Raw genomic sequence first — 24,312 nt, forward strand, 5'->3', positions numbered from 1 at the left:
TTTACATGTCTGCCAACCACTCAAACTAAATCCATGTCTGTCGCTGCACTTAATGAACCAACCTCAACAGAAGTGTTACGCCAACCTTATAAACAAATTCAAGTCATCACTACGCCCAACGTGTTTGGTTTTATCATTTACGAACGAACTGCGACACTGGCTGAAGGTAACCCGATAGGAATGAGAATATAAAACAAGATTGTGAAAGTAAAATACATTTCCATCCATTCATCCATTTTCTTTGCCGCTTATCCTCACACGGGTGGCGTGGAGTGCCGGTGCCTATCCCGGCTGTCAACGGGCAAGAGGCCAATCGTAGGGCTCATGGAGACATACGACAGTCGCACTCACAATCACACCTAGGGGCAATTTAGAGTGTCCATTTAATGTTGCATGTTTTTTGGGATGTGGGAGGCAACCGGAGTGCCCGGAGGAAACTCCACACAGGTGGGTAGGGAATCGAACCCGGAACCTCAGAACTGTGAGGCCGACGCTTTCCAGCTGAGCCCCTGCGTGCCGTCGTAGGATAAATAAATAAAGCACACTGTTTCCAACAGGCCGCAATGTGACCATTGGTTACAGCGTCTGCCTCACAGTTCTGAGGACCGGGGTTCAAATCCCGGCCCCGCCGATGTAGATTTCACACGTCGTCCCCGTGCCCGTGTGGGTTTATCTCCGCTTTCCTTCCACCCCTCAAAACATGCCTGGAGGTGTGGATGGTTGTTTGTTTCTATGCACCCCGCGATTGGCGTTGAGGGTCCACCCCGAAGATAGCTGGGCGAGGCTCCAGCACGCCCGCGAAAATGGACGCATGGATGGATGCATGGATGGATCACCTGATTTTCATCCCGAGGCTCCACTCGTATTGATCTGTTAATTTGTTCCAAAACTTACAACAAACCAGTAGAAGGGGGCGAAAACGTAGACCTGGACAATTTTATGACGGGAGATGTACCATCAAATTCAAGATAACTACAAATAAAGCTCTTCCATCATTTTGGGGATTTTATTTGCGATTCCTTTATGCTTGCGTCGTACAGCATCTTACAATTTCGACTGTGTGAGATCCAAATTATTAATACGAACAACATGTAGCTATTTCTGTATGTTTTATTTTACATGGCTATTGAAAAAAATTGGACTTTTCAACTGTAACGCTGGTAAATGATTGCGGGACAAGGTTGACTTAAAGGTTTGTGACAAAATAGGAACACTAAATAATAAAATAAAAGACGCGGGTGTCTCGTTCGCATCCGATAGGAGCGGAAGAAGTGAGCGCGTTGTCAAATGTGCATTTTGTATTCATCCTCTTAAAGTATCAGTGTCAAATTCTGCACTTCCCACATGCTAACTAACTGTTCCAAAGTTGACAGCAAAAAAAAAAAAAAAAAACCTCACAACATAAAAATGTCACAACACGGCAACTCTCCTGTCACACCTGCTAAAATTGCAGGAAAAAAACAAAAAAAGGACAAATCTGATAGTGAAGCTCAAGTAATTTGTGCCCCGTTTGTCACTTTTGAAAAGGAATTAGCACCTTTTTACAAGCGGATCTGCTAACTTTTGCACTTGCCGCACCCTTTTCCTTGCCGGCGCCGCTTTCGACATCGACGGCGATGACCGACCGACAATTTCTCATCTTTGCCTGACCTCAAGCGAGTGTTTTTGTTTCTCTGAAATCAATTCACACCTTGCATGCGTCAGAAGATGAATAAATAAAAAGTATTTTGGCCACACGTGCTCCAGGAACTGGCAGTGGGCCGTGTAATTGCACTCGTCTTGTTGCAGTTGAGGGAAAGTCGCAGAGTTGCCGAGGATGTTTTTTTTTTAGTGCTGTGTTGCCGGTGGAAGAGATCGAAGGTCAACGTTTGGCGTGTTGATGACGTTAATGTTGTCATCGTTGGAGTTTTTCTTCTCCTTCATTGGAATTCTCACATGAACGTTGCACATTAACTTCAACTTCAATTGAACAGTCAGTAAATACCAAGGCTCCCTTTTTTGTTGTTGCTGCAATAATTAGGCTTGAGCCGTCCGTGCTTTTTCTCTTCAAGTGATAAAAATAGAGAGAGAGTTTCCAGTTTTTACTGATTGGGATTATTATTTGGCTTTGCGCGTCATTCTACTGCAAATACCTGATGTACACGTTTTCCAAGAAAACGAATCAATGGTTCCCTGCGGACTGGTGGAGCAATGTGAGCTTGACGAAGTGTGGATAAAGACTCCATCTGAACATTACAGTGCAGCGTACCTGCCAGCGTTACCGCAGTGTGAATGGACCTTTCCGACCTGTCAATCACTCGTGCAATAATAGCCAATCGGAAATAGCCGCATTGTCTTGACACGCCCCTGCCGCCATCTTGTCCCACAAGCAATGCCGGTTGTCAGTAGCGTGCGCTTGGAAAAGTTCACGCTACGAAGGAAATTGTCCTCGGATGCGCTCGGGGAAGGTGCAATTCTGATGAAAGATATCCTGCTAGCTTGATTCATTTTCCAAAGCCTAAAACACAGTCGACGAAGTGTCTACGATGGATTAAGGCTCGCGGAAGAGCGCGCGTACAACTAAATGTGGACAATATCACAAACACAAGGTTGTATGTTGGAAGGTCAGTGAGGGAGAAGTAAATTATATGAGTTTGATTTCATTATTATCAGCTCTTTACTCATTGCAGGAGAACAACTTTCACTTTGTTAGCGTATCATTGACCTGCTGAATGAAGTGTTTAACATTTTATGCCGAAGACTTGGGTTAGTGGTACGTAAAAATGCGTCTTGTCACGCAAGAGAAATGTCTATTTGCCTATTTGTATCACGTCAGACTTTTAAGACAGAGCACTAGGTTCCATGTGGAAAATCGAACCTAACTCCCTTCTAACGACTACAATGATATTACTCGTGAGCTTTCCAAGTACTCACCCTGCTTTACATGCGCAGTACGATTCCACAATTTGATCCTGTTGGATTTCAATCTGAAGTTTGCGAGGCGTCAAACTTTTTTTGCATCGATCGCCAACGGTTCACCGACATTGCGTCCCGCTCTGTCCAAAATCTTAATGCCGTGTACAGATCCTCACGTGAAATAGTTGAGACCTCTTTGTCTGACGGATTTGGCAAAAAACATACCGCAATATTATCTGGTATACGAGATAGAGAATCGACTTCAAACTTTTTCTGTGAGGCCGCCATTTTGGAAGCTTGTGGGACTTGGCAACCGTAGCTAAGGGGGCAGAGCTTAAGCTCACCAGTCAGAAATGTCCATCGAAATGTTCTGAGTGATGACATTAGAATGTTAGATGCGGACTTCTATCCAAACAGTAGCAAGTGAAATGTATTTTTGAATTGGGGGGGCAATCAACCAATGAGAGACGCGCCGGTAATCGTGAAATTATCAACGGGCAAAGGTACGCACTTGTTTACGTCAATGTTTTTACGTCAGTTTTGTTACTGTGACAGCACAGTGGTCAGGAAATGCGAGTGATAATAGATATGTGTCACTTGAAGGTAGATGGGGAGTAAAAAAAAAATCAAATAATGACACTAAATCATAATTGGGCATTAAGCCTCGGAGTGCAAATCTGGCTCAAGAGGCTTGACGAGAAGTAAGTGGAACATTATAGCGGAACAAAAAGCAATGCCGTGTGAAATGAGGATGTCCAGACAGAACTAATTCATTATGGCACCATGAGTAACTTCATTTCCTCCCATCACGTACCATCCTCCCATTATTTTCCCCAGCCGCTACTTTCACTCTCGCCTCCCCCGTCGTCTCCATCTCGGTCGCGTGACGTCGCGTCGGGATGGCGACCGCCTTCCCCCGGCCGCCGGCGGCTCGCGGGGACGCTTTTCTCACCGTCCGTGATTTACAGCGTAAAGCCGAGACGCGTTCCTCTCGCGTCGCGGGCGCCGGACGTTGAGCTCCAATTAGCAAAGCCGGAGGCCGAACTTCATCTTGAGGGATCTTCTGTTCCGGGTGACGCAGACCACCAACACTTGAGCACATACGTACACATACCCAAAGCCCTGCGCGTGTGCATTACAGGGAGACTAAACAATAGGGCAAGCAGTCAGATGCAATACAAAATGAAACAAAAAAAGATGTTCTATTTCATCGCATAAATCCAAAATAAAAGCACAGCAAACCATAATAAAACTTAGATAGGTACAAACAGTGACAGAATCATTCACTGTTACACTCCACCCAAAAAAACACAAGTCGGACATTTTAATCTACAAAATAAAGTTTGCGTCAATGGTTCCGCTTCCACCCACGTCGATAACGACGCGCAAATATCCCCAAGCGAGGAAAAAAAAAAGAAACTTTATCCCAAATATGCTCCAGATGTTAGCGCTGCCGAGTCATCGCTATTTTGATCAAACGTCTAAAAAAAAAAAAAAAAAAACTTTTTGTGTGCTATATTTCTTTTAAAATTACGCTTTTCCATATGGACTGACGACAAAAAAAAACGTGCTTTTAAAAGTACATCATTCCAATATACATACAGAGTATATTTTATATTTAATAATGTCTGACGAGTGTTATAAAGTGTCACACAGAAATTGAATAAATTACTGGCATTGGATTCTGTTTACATCCTTTGTATTGTATTTTTAGAGTCTCCCATATTTCTTCTAGTATCACAAAATACAACAGAAACGAAATGTACGCAATAGAACTTTTCGACAGCCAGAGACAAAACACGCTAATATGTATAAAATAATTTGCACGACGGCTCAGCTAGTAAAGCATTGGCCTCACAGTTCTGAGGACCCGGGTTCGATCCCGGCCCCGCCCGTGTGGAGTTGGCACGTTCTCCCCGTGCCTGCGCGCATTTTCTCCGGGCACTCCGGTTTCCTCCCACATCCCCAAAACGTGTAATATTAATTGGACACTATAAATTGTCCCTTGGTGTGATTGCGAGTGCGATTGGTCGTCCGTCTCCATGTGCCCTGCGATTGGCTGGCGACCAGTTCAGGGTGTACCCCGCCCGTTTCCTGAATAAAATCAAAAAACCTCTTGATATTATTTGAATTGCACGGTTTAAATTAAAGCCCCATAAGCCGAAATGTACTTTTGTTTTGTTGTTTTTGCAAATCCATTTTTGTAGTGGATGATGCCCAGCGCTGACAAGGTGAACATTTTCCACGGTCCACCTTGTAAGCCGCTTCCAAGCAACGAGCGACCGATCGTCGTTATCTTATATCGTCGACTACAAACAGGCCGACGCCGACGACGAGACGGTCGGAATGTTGCTTCTCACTGTTGGGACGCGATTGAACTCGCGCGTACGGTAAAATCCGAGCGTGTTCCGCTCGCCCGGTGTTTCCTCGCTATGGCATCCTGGCTTTTGTTTCCTCCTCCAGCTCGCCAAGGCCGAAGAGCGTTTGCGTGGGGCCGGCGCCACGAGCGCATAATTGGTCTTGATATCATATCTCCGGAGGGTCTCGCAAGGCTTCTCGGGCAACCCGGAGACGAGGCGATATCGCGGCATTTCCCAGATTATCTCCCCCGTCGGGAAATGCCGGGTTGAAGGTTGAAACAAAGCAGCGGCCGTGAAAGTTCCGCCTAATCTCTTTTCGAGCGCGATAGCGGCGGCCCCGTTCAAAATGGCTGCCGAGGATTTTGTTGTTGTTGTTGTTCAATTCCCTCCGCTGCGCTCGTCTTATTTCCCACAATGCGGGACTCGGGATTCGTCTTTGGAGGAAGTCATGACGCTGGTTTGGTCGGGTGCGCGCGAAAGAATCTCCGTGGGGAGTTGACTTTTGCCGCACCGTAGGCAAGTGGCGCTTCCGCCTTCAAGCGACGGCTTCCGAGGACGCCACTTGTCCCTCGCCGATACTCGAGACATGACTTTCATGAAATGAATGGATGAGGAAATGTAACATTTTCATTTTCCCGTTGTGCAGTCATTACGTTTTTTATGAAATCCAGAACAGGCTGCGTCGCATTTCTACATTCATGAACAGGTGCAGATTCATATTGCACACACGACAAGATGTCTCGTTCTTTTTTTTTTTTAAATATTTCTGAATGTTTTCAATTTTGTGCAGAGGGAAATAATTCAACCTTCTCCAAAGGACAACTTCCCTCGTTACTCCAAACGCAGAAAGTGCGCTTTTGTCATTTTGTGACAGGAAGGCCGACGTCCACATTTTCACATGATTCTATTATTATTTGAATCATGCTAATGTTTATCACAAAAAAGGGGAAGCGACCGATGTTGTTTGCCTAAAACGGCATTATCGCCCGTGTTAAAAACAAAAGCCAGAATGATGAAATGCTCACTTGCGAAAACAAGAAGTTGTCGTAGACTCGCACTGATGTACGCGCATCATTTTGATTCGTAGCCAATGGAAGTTGAGTTTTAAATTGGAAGTTAAAGTGGAAACAAAACGTAGTCATTTTGTCCCTGAAAATAAAACGTTATGTTTTACTCCCACTGTCACATTTTGTCTGAATTTTTATAGCCTTTGACTGCGCTCTCTCTCTCTCTCTCTCTCTCTCTTTCTTTCTGGGGCGACATAAGTTTGAGGTTGAAGTGCAGGCGCTTATTACGGGTGTTGCACGCCGCCTGTATTTAGCCCGGACCTTATCGTCACCAAATGTGCCGGGCCAAAGTCCCGCACGACCCCTCGCCAAAGCCCAATATTAAGTGGTCCGGGGCGCTTTCAAACCGACCCACGCGAGCGTTCCCAATCGGTGGGTGCGCTTGCAGAAAGACTTCCCGTGCGGACGGACACGCGCGCCATTTGGTCTCCTTGCGTCTGGCGCGGATGAACGCGATCGCTAACGCCGCGCGCTGCGTCCGGTACGCGAGCGGCCGACTTTGCGGCCTTCCCGTCTGCCATTTTTTTTTTTTTTTTTTTTTTTCTTCTTCTTTTGGATGTGCCTGCGCGTCATCTGTCTTCTCCATTTGACTCCGGGAGAAAGTCTAAAACACTACACGCGTGATTAACGATGCTGCAGTTGAAACTCTGGCAAGGATGTAAGGACGCATGTGTCTTGCTAACTCTTGTTATTACTATTATTTATCGACCGTATATCCAGTATTTCCGACTCTGTGCCTCCCCTGCTTTCGATTGTCTAGACTGACTAGACTTTCGCGCGCCGCCAAATCAGATCTTGTTTGGAAATGTCCTACATCCAAACAGATGCAGTCCCACACATCCACTGGTGGTGTACCGTATTTATTGCTACCAAATGACCTGCAGCATCCTGGGGGGTTAACTGCCACCAATTGCTCAATACGGTCGTTAGAGCGCGTTCGCTATTATCCGATGCCGACATGATCGCGGACAAACAAACATCTCCGTGTGTCACGGTGTCTCTATTGGATTTCTCTATGCTGCGATATATCTAATGATGTGTTTCGGCCTTTTCGGGCAGTCAGGAGCCTTTCCATCAAGTTACACTATACAGTCATTACGACTGCTATTTTTGTTAGTATTACGATTCTTCCCATGTTTTACATCTATCCGTCCATCCATCCATCCATCCATCCATCCATTTTCTTTGTTGCTTATTCTCACGAGGGTAACAGGGAGTGCTGGAGCCTATCCCAGCTCTCAACGGGCAGGAGGCGGCCCTGAACTGGTCGCAGGGCACATCGAGACAAACGGCCCCACTCACAATCACTCCTCGGGGCAATTCAGAGTGTCCAATTAATGTTGCATGTTTTTGGGATCTGGGAGGAAACCGGAGTACCCGGAGAAAAACCCACGCAGCCACGGGGAGAACATGCAAACTCCACACAGGCGGGGCCGGGATCGAACCCGGGTCCTCAGAACTGTGAGGCCAAAGCTTTACCAGCTGATCCGCCGTGCCGTTCATGTTTGCTGCACTGTCAGGCTCACCTAAAAGCCTTTAATTTTCTCAAAAGCAGACGGCGCGCCTTATAATCCGGTGCGCCTTATACGAGGATCGATATTGAGCCTTTAGCGCAGCGCCATCTAATGGATGCATATCGTAACCCCACCCTCTACTAACGCATCTATTCTATGCGCCTTATAATGCGGTGCGCCTTATATATGAAAATAGTTTGAAAATGGGCCATTGATTGAAGGTGCGCCTTATAGTGCGGAAACTACAGTCAGTTTACAGTAACGAATATAAAAAGCCAAATGGAAGGATGGTTTAAGTATGATGCAAGTACCACGCTGCTGGCAAAGCTTTACTTTTTTTTGGTTCTTCGGTTTCTGAAATACTGAATAGTCATAGTCTTATTATGATGGGAAATATTCAGTAATTTTCCCAATCATGATTGAATTTAGCAAATGGGCTTCTTGTGGCATTTTCGATGCGGTTTCAAACAGGGACCTGTACAGCAGGACCTCCAGATTGTTCACTTGCAACAACAAAAGAGAATTTTATTTTCCGTCTGCGGGGTCAAACTGGCGGCCTGACGGCAAGAAGAATTAGCAAGAATTAGTGCGGCGTACCCGACAACCTCTAAATATACTTTGATGCGGGCAGATTTATCGTCGGGGGCATTACAGCGGATGGCGCGCGTATCGACAGTGCGACACATTCGGGCTGAGCCGGAGACCCAAGACGCAAGAATCGGGTCTGGACGTGAGCTCGCAAATGCACATTCGCGCATCAGGTTGACAAAAATCCCACAAGACGCCGCAACCGACTCGCGCCGGTGTTCTACTTGCCTTGCAGAGAGCAGCCTCGCCGTCTGACATGTTAGCTGTATTTGAGCTTTGAGGGGGATTTAGAGTCTGTGCAGGCAGGTGGTCTCGGATTAAAGAGTGGAGGAAAAAGAGGGTTTTTTTTTTTGCGGAGAGACGCACTGATGTGGGGAGAAAGAAGCACAGCGACGTCGGTGGAGCTGCTGGAATGAGAAGGAAAACTACGGATGTCCTGGGATCAGACCGGGAGGCGGTTGCCGTGGTTACCAGCGGAGGAGCCCAGGAGGAGGACGGCTGAGCTCGACTTGGACGCGTGCCCACCTGTTAAGCATTTTGCAACCCCGTATTAGTTACGCCATTGGAAAAACAATCTGTTAGAGATTGCTGACAAATTACGCTAATTAGAGTGCGTCATTTCACATCTCCGCAAATTCAATTAAGACGCTGACAGCGTAATAACTTTGTCTACACGTTTCTTCGCAGCGTCGAATGGAACGGTGCATCGTGCACAAAGCGGAAATATCCGGCCACATTTGCGCCACGCTTCAGATGGATTTCGGACGTGTCGCGTGTCGTGCGTCCGAAAAGCGCACGCTCCGACGAAAGGGGGGAAGGAGGGAGGGTTGCCATCCTTCAGCCAAACATTAATAATGGAACACATTTCAAAGCTGTTTCCCGCCGGGGGGGAAAAAAAAAGCAACATTATTTTACCTGTGGCTCGTCTGACAGACTGTTCCGAAGCTGACAGAAATGCATTCTGGGACCGCACAGGAGAGTGTTGCTGTTTCTGAATGTGAGAGATCTGTCATTTCTTCATAAGTACAGCTTGGTGGTGCTGGCGCAGGACGTGACACGTCGCTGTAGCCCCTGTTACAGCGACGTGATGCACACGCACACACACACACGCGGTTTCCTTTTCTTACCGCTGCCAATCGCCAAACCTGCAGCGCTTTCTCCGCAGTTTTTTTTTGTGTGCGTGTGCTCCTGTTCGACATGCAGCACTCCATTTGTCCATTTCCAAACAACACAACACCACATCAGGGAGGTAATAAAGCAGAAACAAGGGGTAATAGCCTCGGAGGTAGGCACTCGACGGGTTGTGAGCGAGCCGGGGGGGGGACGGTCAGCCCGACTGCATTTTTTGATCCGGCGGCATCGTACAGTAAATATCCCGTCTGCTGTCAAATGACTTTGCCGGAGTCCCAAAGGGGCCGAGGATAATCACATTCCCCCTCCCGTTTGTTATTTTTCACCGACTGCACTTTTTCGTAACTGCTCGAGCGTCTCCCAGCGTGAGGATTGCGACTTCATCTGTTTTCGGGAGGCGTCGCCGTCGATGTTTGATTTTAACCTTGGGAGTCGCTTGAAGGCTTCGCAAAAGAATGATGTCAATCGTGCGTTTACCGACTAGTCGCAACTGCGCGTGTCTACCTTTGTAAGGTTACGTTCTCGCGGCTGAGGAAAATCGGGTAGAAAGCGGTGGGGTAATGCGGCAGATGGTATAAAAAGTAAAATATGTAACGCAGCTGTCGAGAACGGCGCACGAGAAGGGAAGGAGGTTTAGATTTCTTCAAATGTTTTTTTTTTTTTTTTTTCACGGTGCACGATATAGATTCTTCAAAACTTTAGTTTTTCTCTATTACTTCTAGAAATTTAGCTCAAAAGCCCCCGCATACTGTAATAATAATAATAGAAATACCGCAAAGAGTACTTTCTGGTCGTGCATGTAGTAGACGTGTGCACGCAACCTAATTGAAAGACGGCGGCTTGAAGGGAAAAATGTAGGTCGCGCTCTGCAATTCCTCAAAAGCTGTGCGGTATTTGCTCTCTTAAAAACTCTTTCGCGAATACTGAACAACGGCGTCTTCTCATGACTTCCGCTGACGTGCGGCGCGTTTTGTCCTTCCGCTGTTTTAAAGAAGTCATTTTAACCCTTTCTTGCCCGGCTGCATTTTTCATGCACGCCGGGCTGCGTGACTCACCAACACAAGGCGGTCGGATTTTGGCGTCGGCGGCCGCGGGATGCTCGGGATCGCTTCCACCTGGTTGGGAAAGTCAAACGCTATTCTTCCTCATTCTAAACGTTATTTGGAGGTACAGTCGCTACGTAATGCAGCTTTAATGGGAGCGTATAAACGGCAGTAACCACATAAACAGCACGGATACAAAGTGTATAAAACATTGGGACATAAAGCGCTGGGTAATTTCAGGGAAGCAAGTAATGGCTGTCGACGTGTTTCACGAGTCTCCCCCTAACAATCTCTCAACGCGATACATCACTTCGGCGCCGCCCCGCTCGATGTACAAGGCGACGATGGAGCGCCTCGTCTGCAAAGATCGTCGAATGGTGCTCGTTTCCCTCTCACGTGCCGCGTCTAAAGGTTAAAGGTGCAGTTGTTTCAAAAGAGATGTTTTGGAAGGCGATTTGACGGGATCGTCTGGATTGCGAGTCACAATTCTGCCGTTTCAAAGAGGCAAGGCTGGAGTTACGGCCACGAGGGGGGTGGCCTGGCCGCCGCTCCGAGCGGTTTCATCCCTGACACCTGTCGCCGGTCACGGATGTGTCACATCAGTCACATTTTTGCCAGTTCGTCGAATATGCTTTTCTGCATCCAGGGTTACTCCGCCACTGCGCCATTATAGCCCAGTCACTCTTTTGGTTACACTAGTTGACTCGTAGTTATCGGACATTGTTTCTTGTGTTTTGGATTCTTGGACTGTGTTGTCGTGCACAACTTTTGTTTATAATAAAACCCACTGAACACCGTGTCCTCGTGTTGGAGTCCTGCGTTTGGGTCCGCCTGTGGATCGTGACAATGTCTCTAAAAATATCAATTTTGGCTTTCGATAGGCTTAAAATATGCAGTATTTTATGTACTCCGTAGTCTCCGGAATGCTGCAGCGACCCACTTCTTTCTTTTTTTTTTTCCTGCCCTCAGCCTCCTCGCGACTAAAATGCGCTCCTAATCCCGGCCGGCAGCCAGCCGACCTCTGTTGTCTGTTAGCACGTCTCGTCCCAACCGATGCGTCCGACGTGGGGCGGCTTTCCCAGAGTCGAGCCGATGCGTTGCAGCGGAAAAGAAGCAAAAGATAGCACATAATTGCTCGCCTCCACATTCTGCGTTCAGCGTGTCCATACCGTGTTCTATTTAAATGTTGATTCCAGAGACTTTGTGCGTCACTCACTCTCAGACACCTCTTTCAAGTCACGAGGATTAGCTCCCAGCGCTCACTTACGCTGTAATTATACAGTTCTTCAACACATCTGCACTCCAGCACGCGCACTTGCAAGCTGACACCAACACACACACGCACACACTCACAAATATTTATTACGTTTTGAATCTGCTCCGCGCACACACACACGCGTGAAACGCGGGCAAACCGGCACACATGCGCAGCTCCATCAGCAGCTCCGTCAGCCTCATCAAATCATTAGTCAGTTTCGTTCACGTGAGGAAGCGAGGCAGGGACGCAGTGACGGGACGCCTGCCAAACAAAGTGGAAAAAACATCACAGACGATAACGACGGCGGCGCGGCAGAAGCGCGGCTCCGTCTTCGCCTGCCTGCCGCGGCTCAGCTTTGTTGCTCTTTTGTTTGTGTGTGTCGCAGGGAAGAAAGCCAGCAGGCAAGGCTGTATCCAGGCCACTGCCTTGTTTTGATGTGGTCATGCTAATTAAAAAAAAAAAAAAAAAGGGGGGGGGGGGCTTTTCTGCCAACACTAGGCAAAGCACAGGAGAAACGGATGGAGCCGTTTCCACTGGTGAAAGAATGTTGAAGAAAGGCGCAAAATTTGTCACGGGCAAAATGAGACTCGTGAATTTTTGCTGGATGAACACATCAGGAGATAAAGAGTCGGTTGCACACGGCGGACATAAGGGAGTCTTATTTGGATATGACTCAGACGACTGGCTCAGACCCGAGCGTGACGTCAGCTCGAGCTCGACGTAAGATGGAGGGGGACGTAGATGATGCGACGCTCCGGGGGGAGGTTCGGAACGCCAAAGATATTGAAGGAGGACGCACTGGGGGGGGGCAGGAAGGAGCCGGCGAATGGGAAGTCGAGCAAACTGCCTTTAAGACTGATAAACAGACAGATGGAATGAGAGACAAAGAGGAGGGGAGGGAGGAGAATCGTTCTCTGGCAGGAAGGATAAAGGCGATGGCAGCGATAGAAATTGCTTTATGATCTTGGCTTAGACAGCATGTGGAGATGAAAGAGATGAAGGAAGATGGCGCAGACAAAAATAGAGGAGGAAGGAGTGATAGACGAGAAAGTGATGGAGCAAGCAGGAAAGATTATGTCAAATCTTTTGCTCGAGACCTTCTAATTAAAATAGCAGTCACAAACCTTCAGCGTTTTGGTGACTCAGCCGGGAAAGTTCGAGGACCGCAGCTGTCACCGAGCGCGAACAAGGAAGCCAGCTCACGTGCGCGGTTTTATTTTTTTTTTTTTTTTGCTGTCTTCCCACATATTTGCATCTTCTCTTCCTTCCGCAACGTTGCCCCTTGAACGGGGCTCAGTTGTGATTGCGCACGGAGGGAAAAACATACGTGCATTTTCTTTTCAAATGTCGCTAGCATGATGTTGGACAACTGAACGCGGGCCAAACGATTGCATGACATTTTTCCGACAATTTTCTCTTCGATATACGTGGCAGGCTTTACAGAGGCCATCTCCACTTTGTCACTAATCTTAAGAGACTGGATAGCGCATATGCATCGAGCGGTTTGTCGATTGGTTGAAGCCAGTCGGCCGCCATTTTGGTACTCCCAAAACGTTTGGAGGACGCTTTTTACAGGTTGGATTATGGCAATGTTTTTCTCAAAGTTTGGCATGTCGAATTAAAACTGGTCCCGTGAGCTTGACATTTTTTTTTTCAGTTCTGGTAACATGAAGGATTTTTAATTCGACTTGGTAAGCCAAAAACGGCTAAGTGCAAATGAAAGACATAGAAAACCGTGACTACCAAGAAAGCTTGCATTACCTTGGGCCCGATTTTCGTGACATGCTAACTTTTCCCAAAATACGCTGTGAAGCACCATCATCATAACATAGCAACAAAACAAGCATTTTTTTTTTTGTCATAAAAACATTACGTTTTATGTCAGATTTTTTTAAATAAGGACTCGCAATGGGAAAATACATGCGTCGTTCGTCCTATTTCAAACATAAAATTTCAACTTGTTTCCTCGCATTTGAAAATGTATTATGAAATTCATCAAAAAATTCACTGAAAATGTGTTTTCTTGCTTATCCACTGATGAAGTTTGGGAAAATATTGACATCGCTTTTCTGCGAAAAATGGTCGGCGTATAAAAGTCAAGCAGAGAGCGAACAGTGAACAACAACAACCGGAAACAAAACTTTGTTCAAGTGAATGAAGCTCATCAGAAAATAAAAAAAACCCTTTCCAAACAAGTAAATCTTTCTAACTTACCTGTGGAATGTTTTCTCACTGCCCTGAAACTGGCTCGCTGCACACGTGGGCATAGTTGTTTTGGGAGTATCAAGATGGCGGATGGCGAGTTCAGTTTTGGTGGCGAATGAGCCGTCCAATCGTTTGTTTTTTCTCAGATGACTGCCGTGTGTACTTGGTGCTTTCAGACATTTCGGACTGCGATTGCACGGCCGGATAGAAACCGCAATACGTCGGCACGTTCCGTTTGGTACAAATAGCCGCAATCGCCGCCATCTTAACTGGAGAAGCATTTGTTCAGCTAGCAAGTCATTAAGCGAGACACCCCCCCACTCACGTGGGCCAATCATTCGAGTCCAATGAGCGGCTCGTTCTGGGCGAGAAACGGCGCGACGGCGGCCTACACATCCGCATTCACACGCGCGCCGTCTGCAAGTCGCGCCGGTGACAGGTGACCGATGATGAAGGCACCGGGGCAAGAAATTAAAAAGCAGAGATGCGAGACAAAAGACGGGAGGGTGAGCGGCGTGAGCGCCGCGGGCTGTTGTTATTAGAATATGACAGACACGCCAACAAATGGACTTTTCCACCTGTTGGAGTGCTGAGATGCGGCGGTCAGCAACGCACAAAAAACAGATCCTGCAGGACTTCTCGCAGCCGGATGCTGGTTCGGCGCGCTCTACGTGAATATCAAAATTAAATTAGTTTTCATGCATATTTCATGATATGCAAATGACATAGTGGCGCCGTAGCAGAGGAGACTTGAGGCGGGTTTGACATGCTCATTAAAAATATCTCAATGGGAGAAATCGGAATGTTTTTAATGTAAATGTCGCCTGTTTGACAGGTGCACAGAGGGAAAGACTGAGGAAGGGAACAGTTGTACTAATTGAAAGAAAATATTCACCAGAGGAAAGAAATAACTCCTCATCTGCCTTTAAAAAACAAAAGGTGTTTTTCCTCACGTGTCCCAAGTTGTGCACATTTTTCTTTCAAGTAGTTTGACTAATTATTTTTTTTAAGACCGGGAGTTTCCATTGCCTTTGTGACAAAAACCCAAGCAGGCTACAAATCATCGCCGCTCGTGACGAATAGCTTTGGCAAACATTTTAATGCAAACATTTGCATTTAAAAGGTCATATTTGCCCTTTCAAAATGTTGTTCCAACAGTGACACAAATACAAGCATGCGGAACACGGCACGCTGCGGACGCGCGAACACACGACGCGTGCGCCGCCTTCGGGAACACGCGTTAACGCGATTGCGATACTTACTTTTCTGGTGTCAGACCAGAGATAATCGTCGAAATACTCTCAAAGCCATAAAAGTTGGCGTTTACAGAAGCGTATTACTGATTGCTGCCACACCCCCCCCCAAAAAAAAAAAAAAGTCGCTGTCACGTTATAATGTGATGTGTTTCACTTTCTAATGTGGCTGTTTTATGTTATAACATGATACGTTTCACGTTACAGTGTGGTTAATTACGCGTTATAATGTGAATCATGTTATAGCATGAAAAGTTTCACGTTATAACGTAATTCGTTTCATTTTATAGTGTGAAACTTTCACGTTATTACATGGTATGTTCTGCGTTATAACCCAATTGGTAATAATAAATAAATGTAACACCTCTTCACCCCGCCCCCAAAGGCAATTACTTCCGGTTCTACTACATTACTACATGTTCTTTCTTGCTCCCTGCGTAAGAACCAATCTTTCACGTTATAGTGTGAAACTTTCCTGTTATAACGTGATATGCTCTCTGTTATAACGTGATGATGAGTGCTCAACCTACTACATGTTCTACTACATTACTACATGTTCTTGCTCCATGCGTAAGAGCCAATCTTCGGGTACACCCCGACTCCGGAGCTCACCAAATCCATGTTTTGCCCAACACTCAACGAGAGTCCACTTCTCGCTGTGTCTTCCTGTATGCCACCTTGGGAGGATGTGAGTGACCACAGGGTGGCAACAAGTTGACGCCAACCTTTCTGGTTATAACGTAGAACTTGGGTTATACCGTGATGTGTTTCATGTTATCATGTGATAAATGACATGTTATAACTTGGTTCATTTCACATTATAACGTGAAACATATCACGTTATAACGTCATAGTGACCTTTTTTTTTTTTTTTTTTTGGGGTGTGGCAGCAATACGCTTCCGTAGGCGTTCCACGCAATCTGACAAAGTGAAAGCATGTATAATATATTTGGTGTTTGTTCACACGTATGTCGACTTCTCGTCTGCGCAGATGCAACAACCGAACCCAGTGCGCCGTGGTGGCCGGCCCAGATGTTTTCCCGGATCCGTGTCCCGGAACATACAAGTACCTGGAGGTCCAGTATGAGTGCGTTCCTTACAGTAAGCAGGTTTCTGTTCTTGACGTAAAATGCGAATGGACACTTCCGGTTTTACTCGCAGCGATATTAGGCAGACGTGTTTAAAAGGAGGTCCGTTGTCAAGTGCCTAACGAGGTGCCGCGTGGCGCATCGTATCCAGACGTTTTTAGCATTTGTGTGGATTGATTAAAAAAATGTTCAAATCATCATTTTCATATGAATTTGACCAGACGGAGAATATCTAGGACATTATGTGAATTTAAAATATGCTCGCCATAAGAAATAGAACAAATGTGAAAAAATGAAAATCTAAAGGAAGTCTAACGTGTGGTCCAGCCCAACTGCTTCACATTAAAAGGGGACTCGTTCCTTTTTTTTTTTTTAAGAATATGACCTCAAAAACGATCTCAAGGAGTGTTTCGCAGAATTGGATTTGGAGGTTCGAAGGCCAAAGGTGACATCTTGAAACCGAATGACCCAACTGCGGTTCTGCTGGTCGCAGCCAAGTACCGCACTCACTCGGGTCTCGGCAAGCATCAACAATCGATTCCACGACATTGACCAAATTCTTAACCATCGTTAATCTGTTATTACGCCCATTTATAGTATGAAGCGCAACAGGGGTGGAACAACATTATGTCAAGATGCGATGCAGGTCGACCCCACATTAAATTCCCATAAAAAGAAAAGATTTACTTTTTGTTTTTTTTGCCACCTCTTGCTTTGAACATGGATGAGCATAAATGTTCGCGAAATGTGCAGCATCAGACAAGTAAGTCATTAATACGTGAAAATGTGCTGACTGACGATGGGAAAAGTCCGAGGGGGGAAGTCTGAGAAGGCCGATGATGACAGATGGCCTCGTGACCTTTGACCAAGTGATAACAGTCTGGGAGGTTGTATCCGCTGCGGCCAAACCTTCCCGGGCCATGTGTGAAACGTTTGTTATATATTTTTTTTTTTCTTCTTTTTTTTTCTCTCTCTCTCTCTCTCTCTCGTTCTTTCAACATCCTTTTTTCGCCAATGTGGCTTCCAGCTTTGGGCTCAGCAAATGTTTGGGAGTTCAAAGTCAAGCCTTGAGAGGTTTGAAGACATCTATTTGTCCTTGATGTCTGCTGTCACGTTTAAGCTTTGAGGGTTTGTCCGACGGCACGGCTTGAACCGCAACTTCTGTTTTAGTTTTATGCGCCGATCGGGAATGGATTCCAGCCGTGCTTTGCTTTCGAGCACAAAGAGTTGTTTTTCGTTTTGTTTTTTTTTTTTTTTGGGGGGGGGGGGTTGTTGTTTTAAAGCAGCTTACGAAGCCCAGATGGATTTGATTTTTGCAAGATTTGGATAAGAGGTGAACCTTCTTTGTAGGAACAAAAACGATTAGATAATGAACAAATTCAACGTTAATTTGAATTCACAGAGCGTACGCTAGAAAATTTTTTTTTTTTTTTTCTGAGCCGAATTTAAATGTCTCATTCAAGGTTTTATAAAATAATAAGATTTTGCAAAATAATTTAGATTGGAAATGCCCTTTTCTGAGCTATTCTAGTGAGTCCCAAGTGTATTTTTCATGAATATGCCATTTTGAGCCCTTTTGTCTTCGCAATCAATCTGGAATACAGTTTAGCTCCGATTGGCAGCCATTGTTGAAGACAAACATACGGTCCGCTCCAAAGGTTTTGGCACGCCAAGGTCAGTTCCTTTGTTTTTGTGTTCCACTGAAGACATTTGGATTTCACGTGAAAAAATTAGTACGAGACAAACGTTCTGAACTCCCGCTCTCAGAATCCGACTAAGGATCGTCTTTATTTTGCCAAGAATGTCAAAACCAAACAGTTGAGTCCGGTATTTGGAGCCGCTCTAGTACGACAACTGACAGACATCATTTAACGGTATTTACACACGTGACTGGCGAGCAGTTCAGGGTGTAGTGGACCTTTCGCCCGAAGTTAGCCGAGATAGCCTCCGGCACGCTCACGACCCTTGTGAGGATAAGTGGCTCGGAAAACGGATAGATGGATGTGCTGAGCGAGCCGAGACTGAGCACTTTTTCTTTGAAGCTGCCCAATTTGCACCTTCAATCGTCACGTGTGTTACAAAACATGCTGAATTCGTTTGTGTTGGTCTAAATCAGCGATTTCCAACCTTTCTAGAGCCAAGGCAGATATTTTACAGTTGAAAAATCCCACCGCACAGGGTTAATGTCACCAAAAATGGATCGATTAACGACTGTATGTACTTCCTGGCATCTAACAGAAGTCTGTCTGTCATTGTGCCTCACTGGCATAAATAGATGAATAAAGATATACATTATTTCTTGGAAATATTTTTTTTTTTTTTTAGCAATTACATAAAATCGGATAACTTGCCACGGCACTCTTGAAGAGCGCTCACGGCACACTAATGTACCCCGGCACACTGTTTGGGAATCACTGGTCAAAATGCTTGCTGTGATTTTTTTTTTTTTTAATTTAAAAAAAAATAATAATAATAACAATAATCCTGACTGCTTTTGATGGAAATCAAATAGTTATGATCAAATACTACTACTCACTTTTTTTTTTTTTTTTTGGGGCAGTGAGTACTTCTTCTTTTCCTTTCGGCTTGTCCCGTTAGGGGTCGCCACAGCGTGTCATCTTTTGCCATCTTAGCCTATCTCCTGCATCTTCCTCTCGAACCCCAACTGTCCTCATGTCTTCCCTCACCACATCCATAAACCTTCTCTTTGGTCTTCCTCTCGCTCTTTTGCCTGGGAGCACCATCCTCAGCATCCTTCTACCAATATACTCACTCTCTCGCCTCTGAACATGTCCAAACCATCGAAGTCTGCTCTCTCGAATCTTGTCTCCAAAACATCCAGCTTTGGCCGTCCCTCGAATGAGCTCATTTCTAATCCTATCCAACCTGGTCACTCCGAGCGAGAACCTCAACATCTTCATTTCTGCCACCTCCAGTTCAGCTTCCTGTTGTTTCTTCAGTGCCACCGTCTCTAATCCGTACATCATGGCCGGCCTCACCACCGTTTTGTAAACTTTGCCCTTCATCCTAGCAGACACTCTTCTGTCACATAACACACCAGACACCTTCCGCCAGCTGTTCCAACCTGCTTGGACCCGTTTCTTCACTTCCTGACCACACTCTCCATTGCTCTGTATTGTTGACCCCAAGTATTTGAAGTCGTCCACCCTCGCTATCTCTTCTCCCTGTAGCCTCACTCTTCCCCCTCCACTTTTCTCATTCACGCACATATATTCTGATTTACTTCGGCTAATCTTCATTCCTCTCCTTTCCAGTGCATGTCTCCATCTTTCCAATTGTTCCTCTGCATGCTCCCTGCTTTCACTGCATATGACAATATCATCTGCGAACATCATGGTCCAAGGGGATTCCAGTCTAACCTCATCTGTCAGCCTATCCATTACCACTGCAAACAGGAAGGGGCTCAGAGCTGATCCCTGATGCAGTCCCACCTCCACCTTAAATTCCTCTGTCACACCTAAGGCACACCTCACCATTGTTCTGCTACCATCATACATGTCCTGTACTATTTTAACATACTTCTCTGCCACACCAGACTTACGCATGCAGTACCACAGTTCCTCTCTTGGTACTCTGTCATAGGCTTTCTCTAGATCCACAAAGACGCAATGTAGCTCCTTCTGACCTTCTCTGTACTTTTCCACGAGCATCCTCAAGGCAAATAATGCATCTGTGGTACTCTTTCTAGGCATGAAACCATACTGTTGCTCGCAGATACTTACTTCTGACCTGAGTCTAGCCTCCACTACTCTTTCCCATAACTTCATTGTGTGGCTCATCAACTTTATTCCTCTATAGTTCCCACAGCTCTGAACATCCCCTTTGTTCTTAAAAATGGGAACTAGAACACTTTTCCTCCATTCTTCAGGCATCTTTTCGCCCGCTAGTATTCTGTTGAATAAGTTGGTCAAAAACTCCACAGCCATCTCTCCAAATTGCTTCCATACCTCTACCGGTATGTCATCAGGACCAACTGCCTTCCATTTTTCATCCTTTGTAGTGCCTTTCTGACTTCCCCCTTAGTAATCATTTCCACTCCCTGGTCCTTCACTCTTGCCTCTTCAACTCTTCCTTCTCTCTCATTTTCTTCATTCATCAACTTCTCAAAGTATTCTTTCCATCTATTTAGTACACTACCGGCACCAGTCAACACATTTCCATCTCTATCCTTAATCACCCTAACCTGCTGCACATCCTTCCCATCTCTATCCCTCTGTCTGGCCAACCTGTCGAGATCCTTTTCTCCTTCTTTCGTGTCCAACCTGCTGTACATGTCATGATATGCCTCTTGTTTAGCCTTTGCCACCTCTACCTTTGCCCTACGTCGCATCTCGATGTACTCCTTTCGCCTCTCCTCAGTCCTCTCAGTATCCCACTTCTTCTTCGCTAATCTCTTTCCTTGTATGACTCCCTGTATTTTGGGGTTCCACCACCAAGTCTCCTTCTCCCCTTTCCTACCAGATGACACACCAAGTACTCTCCTGCCTGTCTCTCTGATCACCTTGGCTGTCGTCGTCCAGTCTTCCGGGAGCTTCGGTTGTCCATCGAGAGCCTGTCTCACCTCTTTCCGGAAGGCCGCACGACATTCTTCCTTTCTCAGCTTCCACCACATGGTTCTCTGCTCTACCTTTGTCTTCTTAATCTTCCTACCCACCACCAGAATCATCCTACATACTACCATCCTATGCTGTCGAGCTACACTCTCCCCTACCACTACTTTACAGTCAGTAACCTCCTTCAGATTACATCGTCTGCACAAAATATAATCTACCTGCGTGGTTCTACCGCCGCTCTTGTAGGTCACTATATGTTCCTCCCTCTTCTGGAAATAAGTGTTCACTACAGCCATCTCCATCCTTTTTGCAAAGTCCACCACCATCTGCCCTTCAAAGTTCCTTTCATGGATGCCGTACTTACCCATCACTTCTTCATCGCCCCTGTTTCCTTTACCAATATGTCCATTACAATCTGCACCAATCACAACTCTCTCGCCGTCTGGGATGCTCAGAACTACTTCATCTAGTTCCTTCCAGAATTTCTCTTTCAACTCTAGGTCACATCCTACCTGTGGTGCATAGCCGCTAACCACATTATACATAACACCCTCAATTTCAAATTTTAGTCTCATCACTCGATCTGATACTCTTTTCACCTCCAAGACATTCTTAGCCAGCTCTTCCTTTAAAATAACCCCTACTCCATTTCTCTTCCCATCTACTCCGTGGTAGAATAATTTAAACCCTGCTCCCAAACTTCTAGCCTTACTACCTTTCCACCTGCTCTCTTGGATGCACAGAATATCAACCTTTCTCCTAATCATCATGTCAACCAACTCCTGTGCTTTTCCTGTCATAGTCCCAACATTCAAAGTCCCTACACTCAGTTGTAGGCTCTGTGCATTCCTCTTTTTCTTCTGACGCTGGATCCGGTTTCCTCCTCTTCTTTGTCTTCGACCCACAGTAGCTGAATTTCCACCGACGCCCTGCAGGTTAGCAGTGCCGGGGGCGGGCGTTGTTAACCCGGGCCACGACCGATCCGGTATGGGATTCTTTAGATGAACGCTCATATTTGTTTGGCACAGTTTTTACGCCGGATGCCCTTCCTGACGCAACCCTCTGCATTTATCCGGGCTTGGGACCGGCCTACAGATTGCACTGGTTTGTGCCCCCATAGGGCTGCATTGGGGCAGTGAGTACAAATATATATTTATATATGTATTATTCCAGTAACTTGTAAAAGGATTTTATTGAGAACGCAGGAAAAAGCTGTTTGGGGGAACTTTGGGTAAATTTAATGACTGACTTCAAATTGGGTACTGCTCCGTTGCGGTCGCAATGCATGATGTCACCGTGAACGTGCCACAAAAGCCAAAGTGCTCCAGATATCAGATACTTCTTGGGAGTCTTTTTTTTTTTTTTTTCTGAGGGAGGCTCGACACCAAAGTCCGTCCGGCGGCCGAGACGATCGGCCACTCCGAAGCATTCAATTATGTCCGGCTAAACGGCGCTTGCCTGGCGTCTAGGATGACCGGAAGATTAAATAATGGGACTTTCGGAGTGCTCTCTGGAGCAGATGGAAACACAACCTGATACCCGTTTAATGCCCTACCAGGCACGGTTGTGCGCCCGCCGCCCTTTAAAAGTTGGGAGCGTGCTTGCGTTGACTTCATTTTGTTCCCTTTGAATGGATCCGCCCGCATTGTTTTTGCAAATGCATGCAAGTTTAAAAATACCATAGTATATTTGATTTATGAGACACAAAGCAGTCATAAATATTTCATACCAGGATTTAAAAAAAAAAAAAAAAAATCGGTCACAGAGCATCAGTGACACTCCGGTGCAACGGGTGGCGCCGTAACCTCCATTTCAAGCAATCAAAATGTCCGAAAATAGGCTCGGGGAAATCAGGGAAAACCGGAATTGAACTTTCTGATGACTGTAAAGCTGTAACGGGAGAAAAATTTATCATTTTCCCATTCAATTGTAGTCGCACAGACAACTTGTTTAGTATGAAATAAGAATAAAATACACAAACAATTCTCATCATCAGCATAATTTTGTGAGGGATCAGGTTTTTTTTTTGTCTGTTCTTCGGCCACGACGTGAAGCGTCCCCAAACTGTTTTACGGAGCAGTGGCGGCGCGCCCTTGAAGTGCGTCCATATTTTACAGCTATTCCGACCCCTGACACGCCGCCATTTCACATGGCATTTATTTTGCGGCGATGGCGCACTCCGCACACGTGCCGACCTGCTATAGAGGCTCGCACGTGCCGATCCGCAGACACTCGGGCAAATAGTTTACATGACAAAAACCTCTGGCAGGGCCTGACAAGGATCCCTCGTTATTTTACGCTTCAAATATTTATGAAATCAATTTTGCCTGAAATGCGTAATAATGTCCGAAGCTCGGCGTGAGACGCTCTTGTCCGAAGATCCGGCCGTCTTTGATCAAGCCGCCGCGCTCGACGTCGCAAATCAATGCTGTCGGCGGCTTTGTTGGCGAGATACATTTTACGAGACATTAAGCGCTGAAATATCTCCAAATTGTTGCTGTAAATCAAGACGGATCAATGGAAGCGCGCCATTTTGTGAAATAGGTCAGCCGACCAACAAGTGGTCACGTTCGCATCCGCCAGCGAGCAGACGACTTCATTGAGCATCTCATGAATTTCAAGAACGTCGCAACAATGCGACCTTCAGAAAGACGATTCTGATTTGCACATTATGTCAGATTAATTCAAGTATATGCACGCACGCATGTGAGTTCGCTTCACACGTAGAACTACAAATATAATAAATAATGAAATTCAATCGAGGCAACTGGAGAGGGCAGCTTACTTGCTTGTCAAAAAACTTGAATTTTTATCTCAACTTGTAAATGTATAATATTTCTAAATTGAGTATTGCATTTCTGAATGTATTTTTGTCTGCACCGGCTTGTCCCCTGTGGCTCGTTTTTGTCGTTCTTTTGCGCACCCCCCCCCCACCCCCCGCCGATCCTTTTGGCTAATGTGCCGACAAAACGGCTCACGATTGACACAAGGGGGGAGACGTCAACGCATTGTTGTATATCGACAATAAGTCACAGCATCGATCTCTTCGTTTATTTGAAGAGCCGAAAGGGACATTTGCAACAACTAAGGAGACTCCAGTTGACCCGGACGACTGGCGATCTGTACATTTTTGGTCAAATGAAGAGATTTTAGCAAGCGGCTTGGTTGTGTTCCGATGCAGTGAGGTCATAACAGCATGTACAGGAATTCACATGGAGCAATGCTATCCGCTAAGCCAGGGGTGCTCAACGCGTCGATCGCAATCGACTGGTCACGGTCACACGGAACATTCCCTAACGACGCCACACTCTCTTTTTCCTAGTTTACCTTTCACCC

The 24,312-nt window shown here is 46.0% G+C and overlaps 1 protein-coding gene across 2 annotated transcripts in view; it reads left to right on the forward strand.

Annotated features, from left to right (window-relative positions):
• The window catches only part of adgrl3.1 (adhesion G protein-coupled receptor L3.1), a 139,618-nt gene that overhangs the window by 34,730 nt on the left and 80,576 nt on the right, over positions 1-24,312 (forward strand). For both annotated transcript variants that reach the window (XM_061831132.1, XM_061831133.1), the window contains one exon: positions 16,306-16,415. In XM_061831132.1, the coding sequence (XP_061687116.1) occupies positions 16,306-16,415 (110 nt within the window). The remainder of the gene's footprint in view (positions 1-16,305; positions 16,416-24,312) is intronic.

This window comes from Syngnathoides biaculeatus, chromosome 9 (genome assembly GCF_019802595.1).
Source record: "Syngnathoides biaculeatus isolate LvHL_M chromosome 9, ASM1980259v1, whole genome shotgun sequence".
Taxonomy (NCBI): Eukaryota; Metazoa; Chordata; class Actinopteri; order Syngnathiformes; family Syngnathidae; genus Syngnathoides; species Syngnathoides biaculeatus.